The sequence below is a fragment of the Balaenoptera musculus genome, chromosome 15 (assembly GCF_009873245.2).
Source record: "Balaenoptera musculus isolate JJ_BM4_2016_0621 chromosome 15, mBalMus1.pri.v3, whole genome shotgun sequence".
NCBI lineage: Eukaryota > Metazoa > Chordata > Mammalia > Artiodactyla > Balaenopteridae > Balaenoptera > Balaenoptera musculus.
Genome location: NC_045799.1, coordinates 52,641,208 through 52,656,377, shown reverse-complemented (window position 1 = coordinate 52,656,377; position 15,170 = coordinate 52,641,208). Strand labels below are relative to the sequence as shown.

General features: G+C 47.4%; 1 protein-coding gene across 1 annotated transcript in view; it reads left to right on the top strand.

Moving 5' to 3' along the window:
• Nucleotides 1-15,170, top strand: part of ADCY9 (adenylate cyclase 9) — a 120,396-nt gene that overhangs the window by 81,222 nt on the left and 24,004 nt on the right. The window contains exons 4-6 of the mRNA XM_036825406.1: nucleotides 6,704-6,808; nucleotides 8,302-8,519; nucleotides 12,875-12,977. Of these exons, the coding sequence (XP_036681301.1) occupies nucleotides 6,704-6,808; nucleotides 8,302-8,519; nucleotides 12,875-12,977 (426 nt within the window). The remainder of the gene's footprint in view (nucleotides 1-6,703; nucleotides 6,809-8,301; nucleotides 8,520-12,874; nucleotides 12,978-15,170) is intronic.

Below are 15,170 nucleotides of genomic sequence, written 5' to 3'. Positions count from 1 at the left end.
AATACCTAACCAGGACACTTCAAAAATGTCCCAGACTGGAGGAGACTAAATGTGCGTGGGATCCCGGAACAGGAAAAGGACATCTGAGTAAAATCTGCAGCGTGGTTAATAGTACCGTGCCAGTGTTAATCTGTTAGTTTTGGTAACTGGGCCACGGTTCATATAAGATGCTAAGTAACGTTAGGGGAAGCTGGGGTGGACGTATGGGGACTCTCTGAACTGTCTTTCCCACTCTGTTTAAGTCTAAACTTGTTTCAAAATAAAACATTTTAATACATATGTATAAAATATTATGTTTATATTATTTTTATGTAATATAAATATGCTTGTTATTGTTATATATTACGTGTGAATTGAAATGGAAAGGTTAGTTCAGCTCATTTAATTGACATCATCAGGTAGTAAAGTACTGCACATGAAGTAAATTTCCCCAAATACCAAACATCTTCTTCCTTTGACTTTCTGATGGAACTTTACCACACCACGGTGACACTTTTCTTGTCTTATCAGCCTCGATTATTAAACTCACTTAGGTCGCTTAGGGCTCAGGAATCTATGAGGTTTCAGTGGTTCTACACTCTGTGGCTTAGAGATTTTGCACCTGGTTTTTACAGGTGTGTGTTTTGTTTGTTTGTTGTTTTGCCTCCAGTATTCGCAGGCTGTCCACTTTTCTGTTCTTATCGCTTCTGGATGCCTTTCTTTTTTCTGTAATAATTACCGTTTCTATTTTCCTCTAATATCCGGCTTCTACTTTCCTCTAGGATTTTGTTAGCAGAAGTCATCTATTTGGGAGTGTGAATGCCTGTGCCGATCCGCTAGCTTGGGGAGGGTGCCTGGCCTGCCCGTGGCACATCACAGCCGGGGCGGCCTCTGTCCCGCACGGCAGGCTGTCCCTGTTCGCGCAGAGATGTCACGTGTGTGGCTGGGGTCAAGGGCGTTGTCCCCCTGCCATTCTCTAACTGTGACTCTGGGCCAGTCCCTTCTCTCTATGCCTCAGTTCCCTCTTATGTAAAATGGGCTACTCACAATATGTTTCCTGGGTGCTTGTGAGGACTAAACAAAGTAATACAGGAAAGAGCTTAGAACTCAGAATGGGCCTCAGTAGGTCGTATGTGCTCTGGCTACATGCTCCTGTCTGCCATGTTCAACTTGGGTTTCGAGTTTGGGAAGCAAGGGATGCTCCCCCTGGTCTGAGGACAGCTCGCTCAGTAGTCATGTTCAGCAGACTGACCAGGCAAAGCAGGACTTTTCTGATGTTGTTTCCTCCTCGTTTCTCAGAAAAGAGGTTTCCCTGTTCCCTCCCTTGACAGTTATGAAAAAAGGACAACTGTTGGCTTAGAAGTGATTTATCTTGTGAAGAGAAATAGCCTTGAAGAAAAAACTATTTTATAGCTCAGTGCCATGTATTCTGAAGAGGATGTAGGGTGTATGTGTTGAAATGTGTTAAAAACAAACGCAAAGGCACCCAAGCGTGTTAGAGAAATCATTATAATCTTCCCTCCAGAGCCCACATCCGAGATGGGGGGAAGCGTGGGTAATCTGGGAAGATGAAGAGTTTGCTCCTGGCTGTTCTCCAGGGGATCTCGGGTTTCCCAGGCAACAGCCAGCACACTCCTTAGCTCGGAGAGTCCTCTGTCCTGGAGACCTTAGCTGGTCTTGGTGAAGCTCCCCTTGGTGCCGGTGTCCAGTGGTGCCACTTAAAGGAACCAGGAGGTGGCCATAACTGCTTGGGTCACTTCAGGGGAACAAGGCAGAGGAGATCAAAGTGCCAGGATTATTCCTGGGTCCTCTTTGTGCCAGGAAAGGAGGCCAGAGAGAGGCTGCATGGTGGTCAGGGGCCAGGAGCCCCGCAGTCTGACCCCCGCTGTTGACAGTCACTTCTGCCTTGCAGCGTCGATATGAGGATTAATGGAGATCAGGTGCACGAGACCGTGGGCATGACGTGGATAAGGACCTGACAGTGTTCGTTGGCACGTCCTGGGCACTGAGGCGTTTCCACATCGTGGCAGCCGCTCTCATTAGAACAGTAGCTTTGACCCACTGTGTCTGCAGAGGGGCTGCCCTACAAGTCAGTTGCTCAGTTTGGGCGTGCCCCGCAGAGTCCCCAGAATCTAAACCCCTCTTCCTGGTAAGGGCTTCTTGGGGTCTGAGATGACAGCAGCTGCTCAGGGGGAGAGACGGGCCTTTAATGGGTTGGCAAACATTTCACAGAGGTATCTGCTTGGCAAAAACCAGTATGTGAGACGTTTTAACCTGATTAAAACGAAGCTGGAAATAGTTAAAGGAAAGTTGCTCGGGGGAGGGGGTGGACAAACCCACCCACCGTCCCACTGTTGCTTGGCGGGACCCCCGTGGAGCACAAGAGGCTCCCCCTACAGATCGAGGGAATGTCGAGATATGAGAAAGTTTCCATCAGGGCAGACAGATTTCTCTAAAGTTTTTGTTTCATTTGTTTTTAAGTTAGAATCAGTACAGTTTCCCCCAGAAAAGGAAAGTAGCTGAGGAAGAAACAGAATGACAAAGAGCCACATCTTCACAGTACAACGAAATGATCTACTGCTGGGTCCCTGTGCTGCAGGAACCACCCTGCCACAGGAGGGCCTGGGTCCACAGCTGGCATCCTCCCCAACCCCCGGGTCCCCACTCCCTGGATGAAGCTGCTGTGAGTGTGCGGAGTGAGCACCGTTCAGACCATTAGGAGTCCTCACGGATCCTGCTCTACCCCAGGGCTCCCTGAGCACAGTCTCCTAGACCGTTGTGAGCATCCGGGCTCTGACAACACACGTCCTTGCTCCCTGAGGTTCTTTTGTGGGCAGCTCTGCGGGACGTGCATTAGAATGGGGTACAGGCCCCACAGCCTCTGTTTGCCAAAAGAGTGTACCCTTGAGCTGCCCATCTGTGAAGAGCCCTGCCCCCGGCCCCCTGAGATCAGCCCGGTCCCCACGGGCAGTCCCAGTCCCCACTGGCCCTCCCACCCCTTCCTTCACAGCCAAGACCTGTCAGAGAGGGGATGCAGAGTCTGACTGGGGTGGCCTTGACTCCTGTCCAGGGACTCCTTTGCAGCGGGTGTATGCTCTCTGGTGTCCGATAGGTTTGAGAGTCACTTTTGCATATTTGTGGCTCTAAATGCATGAAACATCATCCATATGCAAAGCCAGCACACCGTGACGAATTCCTAAGAAGCAGATGGCCTGTTCTTCAAGTGCATCAGGTGTACTTGAGGAGAGGAAGATACTTAGGAGCAAGCTGATGCCAAGAGATGCCTGAAAACACAGGGCTGGGCAAGAGCAGACGCCCGGTGGCTGTCCAGTCTGTGATCAAGGACTTTAAATGATTGTATGCACCGGCTTCAGAACCAGAGAGAATAGTGACCCGATGTTTCAGTGTTAAGGACCAGTGTTTAGTGAGCACTCCCCAACACTGCAGGCGTGTGTGGAGCCAAGTGTGGTCAATGCACACACGCTCACACACGCGAGCCCTCACCCATGGCAGACATCGCCCGCCCCCGTGGGTCCCCTCCCTCGGGGCTAGGACGTGGCCTCATCATCCTTCTCAGTTCAACATTCTAGGAGGTCAGTGCCATGGGATTAGAGCTGATCTAAAATACCTCTGACCGGCCTTACATGTGTCTCCTCATTCTGCCCTTACTATACAATCCCATTTAACAAAGGAGGAAACTGAGGCTCAGAGAGATTCCCATACTATTAAGTGATAGAACAAGGATTCAGTCTGTGACAGTCTGATTTCAAAACCAGTGCCTTTAATCACTGTGTTACACTTGTTCTGTAGACTTAACGTTTGAAAAGTGGTCAGAGAGGGCTTCCCTGGTGGTGCAGTGGTTAAGAATCCGCCTGCCAATGCAGGGGTCACCGGTTCGAGCCCTGGTCCGGGAAGATCTCACACGCTGCAGAACGACTAAGGTCATGCACTTCAACTACTGAGCCTGCGCTCTAGAGCCTGTGAACCACAACTACTGAGCCTGCGTGCCACAACTACTGAAGCCCGTGCGCCTAGAGCCTGTGCTCAGCAACAAGAGAAGCCACCTCAATGAGAAGCCCGCACACCACAACGAAGAGTAGGCCCTGCTCGCCGCAACTAGAGAAAGCTTGTGCACAGCAATGAAGATCCAACACAGCCAAAAATAAAATAAATAAATAAATAAATAAAGACTTAAAAAAAAAAAAAAAGTGGTCAGAGAATCTGTTCACTATTCCATCGTGTCTTTACGAGATTGGTGACAGACAGTCCCTGGAGCCTAAGGGTTTGGCTCAGAGGGTCTCAACCCTCCACACCCCCCCTGCCGCTCCAGGCTGTATCCATCCTACCCCTGGGCCATCAGTTGGCCCCTGAAAAGGCTGTGTTTCCCTAGAGAAGCAAGCCTGCCACCGCTACCACCACCAAAGCCATTTACACACACACACACACACACACACACACACACCTGCTAGGGAGGACCTTGGGAATCTTGCTGGCCTGTCACGTGGACGCACGCACTTTTTTCTGGGGGTGGGGGAGTCACTTCATGTGTGTGGTAGTGGATTTTTTTTTTCCATTTGAGAAGATCATTGGCCCCATTGGCAACATGTTCTGAAGTTTAACTCAGTCAATACCAAGAGGTGCTTTAAAATAATTTTACTGTATGCCATTGACAATTAGAGCATCTTGCCCCTGTTAATAATGCCAGTTTTTTCCGAGCTACAAGCAGATTTTACCTAGGTACTGCTGTTTGCTTGGACATGATACTCCCTGATTTGGCCAGCTCTTTTGGCACGTATATTTTCACTTCTTGAATGAATACGAACATTCGAATTTAATGGGTGCGTTGCATCAGATTCCCAAATTACACAACTCTTTAGAATCTTTATTTCTTTTATTGAATACAGTACAGGCCTGAAATCTAACTTAGGATGTGATCTGGGTTATATCCTTGCCCTAAGGCACTAAGTGACATTTATTTTATTTAAATTTTATTATTTAAAATTTCTGAAACAATATCTAGCCTCCTACAGTGTATTCCAGTGCTTAACGATTCTTACGCTAGGAAATTGTTTTTGAAGCCTAATAAGTCTGTCTTCTCCCCTGGATGCTGTCAGTTGCTATCTCAGTGGTGGTTGATTATCTCAGTGGTCTAGATTACCAGATCATATTAATAATAAGAGCACATTTATTAAGGATACACTGAGCGCCAGGAGCAATGCTAGGCTTTCTACATGCGTATTCATAAATCCTTACAATATGTCTTCAAGAAAAGTGTTTTCACTCTCATTTCACACAGGAGAGAACCGAGGTGAGGGATTTGAACAGGGGTCTCCAAACCAGTAAGGAATCGAGGATTTGAACCCTGGTTTGTGAGAAACGAAAGCCTTGCCCTTTCTACTATCTGTGGTGGTACTTTTTTTTTTTTTATTGAAGTATAGTTGCTGTACAATATTATATAAGTTACAGAAGTACAATATAGTGATGGACAATTTTTAAATGTTATGCTCCATTTGTAGTTATTGTAAACTACTGTCTGTATTCCCTGTGTTGTACTATATGTGGCGGTGTTGAGTCTTGCCTTGTCTTTTCTAGGTCAGCTAATTCCCGCAAATGAATAAGAAGGGCTGGGTCTGTAAGCTCGTCCCTCCGATTGTCCTGCTTTATGAGAACAGCTCACCTTCACAGAGAGCTTGAGAACCTTCGCTTAGTGTTTGAGTGTGGGTTGGCGGCTAGTTTGTTTAACAACAGCTTTATTGAGATATAATCCACCCTTTTAGAGTGTATAATTCGGTGGTTTTTAGTATGTTTGAAAGGTTGTACAACCATCACCACGGTCAGTTTTAGAACATTTTCATCACCCCAAAAAGAAACCCCACACTGGTTAGAGTCACTCCCCATTCCCTTGTGTCCCTCACCACTGTCAACCACTAATCTCCTTTCTGTCACTGTGGATTTGCCTTTTGTGGATATTTTATACAGATGGAATCCCACCATTTGTGGCCTTTTGTGTCTGGCTTCTTTCACTGAACGAGTTTTCAAGGTTCATCCACGTTGTCGTGTGTGTCAGTGCTTCATCCCTTTGGATAGCTGAGTAATGTTTTGTTCTGTAGATATACCCCATTTTGTTGATCCATTCATCTGCTGATGGACATCTGAGTTGTTTCTCCTAAAAAGTAGAAGCTGTTAGGGCACATTCACGTACAGGTCTTTGTGTGGTTTATTTTCCATTTTCATGCTGCCAGTTCTTTTTTTCTGGCTGTGTTGGGTCTTCGTTGCTGTGCGTGGGCTTTCTCTAAGTGTGGCGAGTGGGTGCTATTCTTCATTGCGGTGCGCGGGCTTCTCATTGCCGTGGGTTCTCTTTGTGGCAGAGCACGGGCTCTAGGTGTGCGGGCTTCAGTAGTTGTGGCGCGTGGGCTCAGTAGTTGTGGCTCGCAGGCTCAGTAGTTGTGGCGCACGGGCTTAGTTGCTCCGCGGCATGTGGGATCTTCATGGACCAGGGCTCGAACCTGTGTCCCCTGTGTTGGCAGGCGGACTCTTAATCACTGCACCACCAGGGAAGCCCCAGCCAGTTCATTTTTAACTCATCTTGAGTGGTTTGGTAAGCCTTCCATTTGGTTGCGCCGTTCTGTGTGACAGCAAATTGCAACAGCAGCTGACTTGTTTGAATCACATAGTGAGGTCATGTTGCCTGAGTGAGCTCCTACGGTCTGTGTTTCTCTCGTAGACCTGCCCGTCGTGCAGAATCACATTTGCTCCCAAATTGGAAGCTGGCGCCGAAGGCGGAGCAGTCCAGAATGGCTGTCAGGAGGAGCCCAAGAACAGCACCAAGGTAACCCGCTCTGGGCTGTGGTCCCTGTCAGTGCCTCTCCTGGTGCACCCACCTGAGAGGACATCCTGTCTGGTCAGCTTCTCAGTTCCGAGGGCAACTCCTCTTGGGTGACACCACTGCATACCTTCGAGTCCTCTGGGTTTTGAACAGACTGATAAAGAGCAGGATGGATGCTGACCTGCATGGGATACCCTGACGGGCAGTGAGACCTGCAGGGCTGGAAGCTGGACTCAACGGCTGGTGGGATGTGGATGTGGAAGGAGAAGAGGGGAACACTTAGGGTGAGAGGTGGGGCGTGAGGAGGGCTTGGGTTAGGCCAGCAGCAAGGGCAGTGCAGAGAAGTCTCGCCTGGAGACCAGACCCAGGAGCCTCCAAGCAAGCTTCTGAGTCAGGCGACTCTCCAGGGAGGTGCAAATCTGTCATCCTCACCCTCGGGTCGTTGGCCCACGGGCCTGCATGATGCTGGGTCATTCCACATCGTTTGTGTCGAGTCACCCCTTCTTTTTTTTTAATTGGAGTACAATTGTTTTACAATGTTGTGTTAGTTTCTGCTGGACAACGAAGTGAATCAACTGTATGTATACATATATCCCCTCCCTCTTGAGCCCGCCTCCCATCGCCCCATCCCACCCATCTAGGTCATCACAGAGCACCAAGCTGAGCTCCCTTTGCTATACAGGAGGTTCCCACTAGCTATCTGTTTTACACATGGTAGTGTGTATATGTCAATCCTAAAAACCCAAAGCATCCCACCCTCCCCTTCCCCCACTGTGTCCACATGTCCGTTCTCTATGTCTGTGTCTCTGTTTTTGCCCTGGAACTAGGTTCATCTGTACCATTTTCCTAGATTCCACATATATGCATTAATATACGATATTTGTTTTTCTCTTTCTGACTTATTTCACTCTGTATGACAGACTCTAGGTCCATCCACATCTCTACAAATGACCCAATTTTATTCCTTTTTATGGCTGAGTAATATTCCATTGTATATATGTACCACACCTTTTTTATCCATTCATCTGTCAATGGACATTTAGGTTGCTTGGGGTGACTGATTATTAGAGAAATGCAAATCAGTCACCCCTTCTTAAGCCGCAGCCCTTACAGCTCTGGGTTTCCTTTCCCTGGATCCACCCCTGTGCTTCCTTCGAGTCTTCCTGGCTTCTGGAATGCTGGTTCTGTGGTCAGGAAACTCTGGGAGCCTCCCCAACTCCTGCCTTAGCCTTCCCCCTGACCTCCTTACCGGCTCTTCCCATGACACCACTGTCCTGGGCGCCTGGAGGTGTGTTTGGAGGAGCCAGGGGGAATGGGGAGAAGCAGACCGGCAGAGAGGCAGAGCGCTCGGGTTAGGTCAGAGATCCAAAGGTGCAGGTTGTGGTGTGCGGGGCGCAGTCCAGGGGGCTCCAGTATGGCCGTGTTATGGGGGATAGTGCTGCTGCATCTCACGCCTCAGCCTCTGTGTCTGCCCCCACCCCCTTATCCTGACACAGGCTTCTGGAGGACCCAGTTCCAAAACGCAAAACGGACTGCTGAGCCCTCCCCCGGAGGAGAAGCTCACCAACAGTCAGACCTCCCTGTGCGAGATCTTACAGGAGAAGGGAAGGTGGACAGGTGTGAGCTTGGACCAGTCAGCCCTCCTTCCGCTGAGGTTCAAGAACATCCGGGAGAAGACGGATGCCCATTTTGTTGATGTTATCAAGGAAGACAGGTAAGATGCAGCCACCTGCCTCAAAGCAAAGATTTGCAGGTAGAAGCTCCCCCTTTTCTGAGTCACCTCACCCCCCCACGCATTTGCCTTCCATTGTCAGTGTATTTTGAAATAGTTTGAAACTTACAGAAAAGTGGCATGAATAATACAAAAGATTCTCTTTACACCCTTTGCCCGATTTACCAGCTTTTAACATTTTACTCTGCTTGTTTTATTCTCCTCTTTCTCCCTGTGAAATTTATTATTTTTTTTCTGAACCATTTGACAGTAAGTTAGACACATCGTGCTCTCTACCCCTTAAAACTGTGTTTCCTGAAAACAGGGGTGTTCTTGCACATGATCATAGCTACCTACTTCAGGAAATTTAACACTGATGAGGTGTTTTACCCAGTCTGCGGTTCCTATTCCGGTTTTGTTGGGTGGTCCCACGTGTCCCCCATAGCACGGTAGAGAATCACATGCTGCACCATTCGGTTGTCAGGCCTCTTCAGTCTTTAAATCTGGGGCAGTTCCTCAGCCATTCTTGATCTTCCATGACATTGACATTTTTGAAACATGCAGGCCTGGCTCTTTTATAAGATATTCCTGAAGTTGGATTTGTGTGACATCTCCTCACGATTCTGTCCAGGCTGCTTGTGTGTCCAGATCCCATGGAGGTGACATGTCTTCTCAGGCACCAGATCCAGAGGCCCATGGTGCCCCCTTTGACCTTCATCAGGGGTAGTGATGTTGATCAGCTGGGCGAGTGTTGCCAACTTCTCCAGTCTGTACTCATTTTCTCCCTGTGACTAGTCGGCCATCTGTGGGAAGATGCCTTCAGATCATGTAAAGATCCCATTCCTCACCACACTTCCCTAGACTTAATCTCCATTGATGGTTCTTGGTTGAAACCGTCTTTACTATGTTGGTCAAAATGGCAGTTTTCCTGCTTCAGCGCTGACTGTGCATTTATCATTTGGGGCTTGGCATTCTGCAGTAAAGAAGAGCTCCTCCCCACTTATTACTTAATGTATCCATCTATAGATTTATAAATCCATATAAACCCTCATGGAGTCCTGATTTACTTAACAGGACATCATTTATCACTGTCCTAATTAGAGTTTGATGCTCTAGTTGTCCCGAATCTGGCCTTTGGGAGCCTCCCTTCAGGCTGGCTCCTGTGTCCTTTCGACACGGCTCCTTCATTTGTTTTGAGTGATTTCTTACTTTCCAGCACAACAGGCTCATTTTATATCTTCCCTGCCCCAGCTCAGGAATCAGCCGTTTCTCCAAAGAGCCCTGGCTCCTTTTAGTGACAAACGGTATTTACATATGTTAGTTATTAATGTTTGATTTAATGTCATTGCAGTCAAAGGCATACACTATGTGACTTCATTCCTTTTACATTTATTGAAACTTGTTCTGTGGTCTCACATGTGGTCTGTTTTGGTAAACATACCATGTGCGTTTGAAAGAATGCATATTTTGCATTCTCAGGATGTTGTGATCCATAAACCTCAATTAGGTCCACGTGGTTGGCAGTAATGTTCAGATCATCTGTCTCTTTACTGACTTCTTTGTCTCTTGTTCTATCACTTATTGAGATAGGGATGTTAAAATCTCCAGCTGTGGTTGTGGAATTGTCTGTGTCTCTCTGTAGTCCTGACAATTTTTGTTTCAGGTATTTTGAAGCTCTTTTTTAGGTACATACACATTTATGAGTGTTATATATCCCTGGTAAATAATCCTTTTATCATTTTGAAGTGTCCCTCTTTGTGCCCAGTAATACTCTGTCTTGAAGACTGCTTTATCGGATATTAACATAGTCACTCTAGCCTTCTTATTCTTACTGTTTGCATGCTACATCATTTTCCATTTAAAAAAATTCTAACCTGGGTCTTTATATTTGAAATACATCTCTTTTGGGTCTTGCTCCTTAAATCATTCTGACAATCTCTGCCGTTTTTATTATATTTTAATATATTTATTTGCTTTTTAGCCATACCTCTTTGCATTATTTTTCTTTTAATGGTTGCTCTAGGCAGTCTTTTATTTTTATAGTCTTCTTATAGTTAATGTTGCATCATTTCACTTTTTTTCTTTTTATAAATTTATTTATTTGTTTATTTTTGGCTGCGTTGGGTCTTCGTTGCTGTATGCAGGCTTTCTCTAGTTGCAGTAAGCGGGGGCTATTCTTCGTTGTGGTGCGCGGGCTTCTCATTGCGGTGGCTTCTCTTGTTGCAGAGCATGGGCTCTAGGCATGTGGGCTTCAGTAGTTGTGGCGCAAGGGCTCAGTAGTTGTGCCTCGTGGGCTCTAGAGTGCAGGCTCAGTAGTTGTGGTGCACGGGCTTAGCTGCTACGCGGCATGTGGGATCTTCCCGGACCAGGGCTCGAACCTGTGTCCCCTGAATTGGCAGGCGGATTCTTAACCACTGTGCCACCAGGGAAGTCCCTGTATCATTTCATTTTAAATGTAGAAATCTTACAACTGTATAGGTACATTACTCTCTTCTCATTCCTTATGTTACAGTTTTCACATGTATTATATCCATATACATTATAAACCCCAACCTCCAGTTCAACCTCTTGGTAATCTCAGGTTGGTCTCTATTGATTGCTTTTTTGTTGAGGATGGCTCATGGTTTCCTGTTTCCTTGTTTGTCTAGTAATTTTGAATTGCATTGTGCACATTATGTACAATGGTTAGAAAATCTGGATTCTGTTACATTCCTTTGAAGAATATCAACTTTTTGTTTGTTTTAGTAGACAGTTAACTCATCTGAACTCAAACACCAAACTCTGTCTCCCCTGAGGTGGGCAGCCACTATTCCTTCAGCCTTAATTAGGCTTGTAGTCTGCCATGCACATGTGTATTTCAAGGGTCAGCCAGAGATTCGAGCAGAGCCTATATGCAGAATTTGGGGCTCCCCCTTCTCTGGTCCTCTCTCTCTGGAATGTCCAACCTCATTTTCCATTGGTGGGCATGCTAAACTCTATTTTCTGGTTTTCCAGGTCAGTAAAACTGTAGTTTTTCTGAGTTTTAGCCATCCTACACGTGGTGCTGACTAATGACTCTCTTTAGGCAAAAAAGAAAAGAAAAAAAAAAATACCCCACAAGAAATTCAACCTGTTCCAAGTGTGGCTTTCCTCCATTTTCTTACTGCTTTGGTCAATTGCCAGTGCCTTCCAGGAGTTGTTTTTATATTTTGTTCAGGGTTTATAGTTGTTATCTGAGAGACGATTGATCTAACAGGAGCTCATCTCCAGTCCCAGAAGTGGAACCTCCCAATATTAATCTCAAATGAGCAGTACATTTTATAGTGTGGATCCTGCCACTTGACTGCAAAAATGAAACCATTACATTTCCTTCTTATAGCTGCTTTGTTGTTTTTCCCTCTGTCCATACTTGCCAAGTGGAGGGGAGGATAGGGGGTCAACATTAGGGGATAGAATTTTCTCTTTTCTAAGTCTGAGAGCCCAGTAAGGTATTGCACACTTAGCACAAAAAGAGAGCCCACTCTGCTTCAGGGAAAGGAGGAACTACAGTGAAACCTACTGTGTGTCAGGCACATGATAGGCTCTTTACATATATCATCAGATTTAATTCTAGTAGTTATTATGTGAGGGAGAGAGACATCCCACAGCTGCATTTGCCTTCTGAAATTATGCTAACATTCCGTTAAATTTATAGTAATTTTCTGCAGGATAAAAAGGATATGACTATTTGCTAGCAGTCCGTAAAAGAATGAAAGAGTCACGTAAAGCAGGCTTGATTTCTCTGCTATTAAAATCATTGAGCATTATCATTTTTCAGGTTTCACATGCAATCTGCATATGTGACAATAGCACCAAAATTACACTAACTATAAACACAATTTTGTGATAACAACCTGTTAGCGGTGACAGTGGTAATTACTGTCAGTACTCTGAGTGACAGGACAGCCGGTTCTGAATTATGTTTGCAAGGAAGCCTCCAAATCAACATAAGTACGCTCAGTACAGGGATCTGCTGGTCCTTTGGAAGGGATCATTTTATGGAACAAAAAAGCTGCTGCCTCCTTCTATTCTAATTCTGGACGTTAGGAAGATGTTTTCAAAAGCACGGTTCTGATGATGTGTGTTATATTAATGGTGAATGGGCATTCTTTCGTGGAGGTGAAACCTAAAATGGGATTATGTTTAGAAGCATGAAGGACTTTCCAGAGACATGTTCTAAAAGGGGCAGTTGAGCAATGTCTATTGTATGGTGACTTTTAGGTACAGCTTTTGTGACACGCTTCACAAATGGCGTTTCAGTAGGTAACTGTGATCTTCTGATAAAATAAATATAACGATTGTGCTGCACGTTGATTGACTGCATTTATCGTCTCTTCTAGCCTGATGAAAGATTATTTTTTTAAGCCACCCATTAATCAGTTCAGCTTGAACTTCCTGGATCAGGAGCTAGAACAAGCCTACAGGACCAGCTATCAAGAAGAGGTGCGTGGCTCCTTATAATTTTACCAAAGACATGCGTCATTTTCACTGCACAGTTCACGATTAGTCTTGTGCTTTGGAGGCCATTTTTGTTTTCCTGAGTGACAGGAAATTGACGGCTCATATTGATTTCCCACAGTCCATAAGCCCTAAATTTCACCTGTATGTGAATTTATCTCCACAAGGGAGAAAACCCCAAATCTCTCTACAACAACCCAGGCTTGTCATCTCCCAGTCCCTCTCCTCCGCAGCTGGTGCATCCCCAGGCGCCCTTGGCCGTGCTCCAGCCCCTGGAGGCCTAGTACCGGGTGAGAGGGGTGATGGGGGAGCTCCAGCCCCACCTATTCTCTGCTCTCAAGCAGGATTTCTCCCCCTGTTCCCTGTCGGCTTTCTTCCTCCTGAAATGGGACAAGAGCTGAGAGGGCTTTCATCTTGCTCCGCTCTCCCGCCTGCTTTGGTGCTGAGCCCTCCTCCACTGCCCCTCCCCTGCCTTAACTCCTGTTGTCCTGTGACTCTCAGCCCAAACATCACTTCCTCTAAGAAACTTTCCCAGACCCCAGACTGGATTTTTTCCCCCGTTATACTGTTTCTCCGCAGCTGCATCCCAGTTTGTAATCTCTTCTTGTGGGACTGTTGAATCGTATGCCTCCCCCTGGACTCTCCACTCTGGGAGGCAGGACCCTGTCTCTCATCTCCACTCTACGTGGCATCCAGTCCCCACACCCACAAGTGCTCAGTAGAGCTTGGTGGAAACGATGAATAAATACGAGAACCTAGAGCCTGGTTTGAGTTCCAAGAAGCCAGCTCCCTGCATTTTTCCCAAATCTAACCCAGCTTAGTGTTCCAAGGTCAAAAATGCATACCCTCCCAACCCCAGAGCCAGAAGGATTTCTCATTCGACTCCATTCGTTCATCCAGCAGATCATCCCTCAGTGTCTGTTACATCCAGGCCCTGACCAACCCCAGGAGTCCTGGTGAACCAGACAGGGCAGTTCATGCCTGTGGGGTTGAGTTTCGTCAGCCTCCTGGGTGGTGAATATCCGTTAATACCCCAGGCGAGGCTCCTCTCGTGGACTTGGGAGTTGGTTGGTTGGTGCCTTTAAGGCAAAACAGCAACCTTAATCCTCACAGCAACCCTTCAAGGAAGCTTATGATTATCCCCATTTTACCAAAAGAAAGCCGAGGCCAGGAAAGGCCGAGTGGCCGAGATCCCGTCGCTAGGATTGGGCACCCGCCTGATTCAGGGCCAGGAGCTCCCACCCACTCCCGGTGCTGTGTACAGAGCCTCCCCAGCGGAGGGCACAGGTCACCAAATGCTCACTGAGCGTCTGCTCCGCCGGGTCCTGCTCCTGGGGCTGGGGTGTAGCGTCGACAGACACAGGGAAGCAGTAACTCGGCAGAAATGAGAATCCAGACCCAGGGGCCCCGTAATGGCCACAGAGCACACCAACCCCAGGTTGAGGGCCCAGAAGGAGCCCGTGTTAGTGGGAGGACTAGCAATTAACTTGAATTAAGGAACTTTCCAGAGGGGGGCCAGCACCTGCAAACTTAACCTTGGAGATAAGACAGAGCCTGGGTGCATCCAGGGAGCTGTGGGCGCTTCTGTCTGGCAGACGGGGTGGAAGTGGCAGGTGGGCAGGGGCCCGATGACAGCTTCCCACACTGTGGACATTATGCTAAAGGCCAGGGGAGCCATTGAAGGATCCAGAACAGGAGTTGGCACCGTCAGACTGTGTTGTATAAAGGTCACGTGGCTGAGTTGTAGGTAATGGGAGTAGATGAGCCCGGAGGCCTGGGGAGCAGGTGGGACACTATCCCTGAACCACAGGGCCAGCTGGCGAGGACGGGAGCGATGCAGAAACAGTGAGAGGCTCCAAGCCGCCCCCACATTAGGCCCCTGCCGCACTTTGTGATTTCCCATCTAAGCATCCCCAGTACCCATAAAGTGCAGGGTCCCATTTTATCCCTCTTTCCAGATAAGGAAATGGAGGCACAGGGACAGTAGGTGACATGATCAAGATGCCACAGCCCCTGGCCGGGCTCCTCCTTGGCCGTGTGACCTCGAGTGGCCACCTCACCTCAGCCTCCCAGCCTGTGCCCTGAGATTGGGAGCATTTCCTCCTTGAGGGCTGTGTGAACATTGATTGAGGTCGTGCCCCCAAAGGGTCCACATGGTGCCTGGAACCAGTCTCTCTC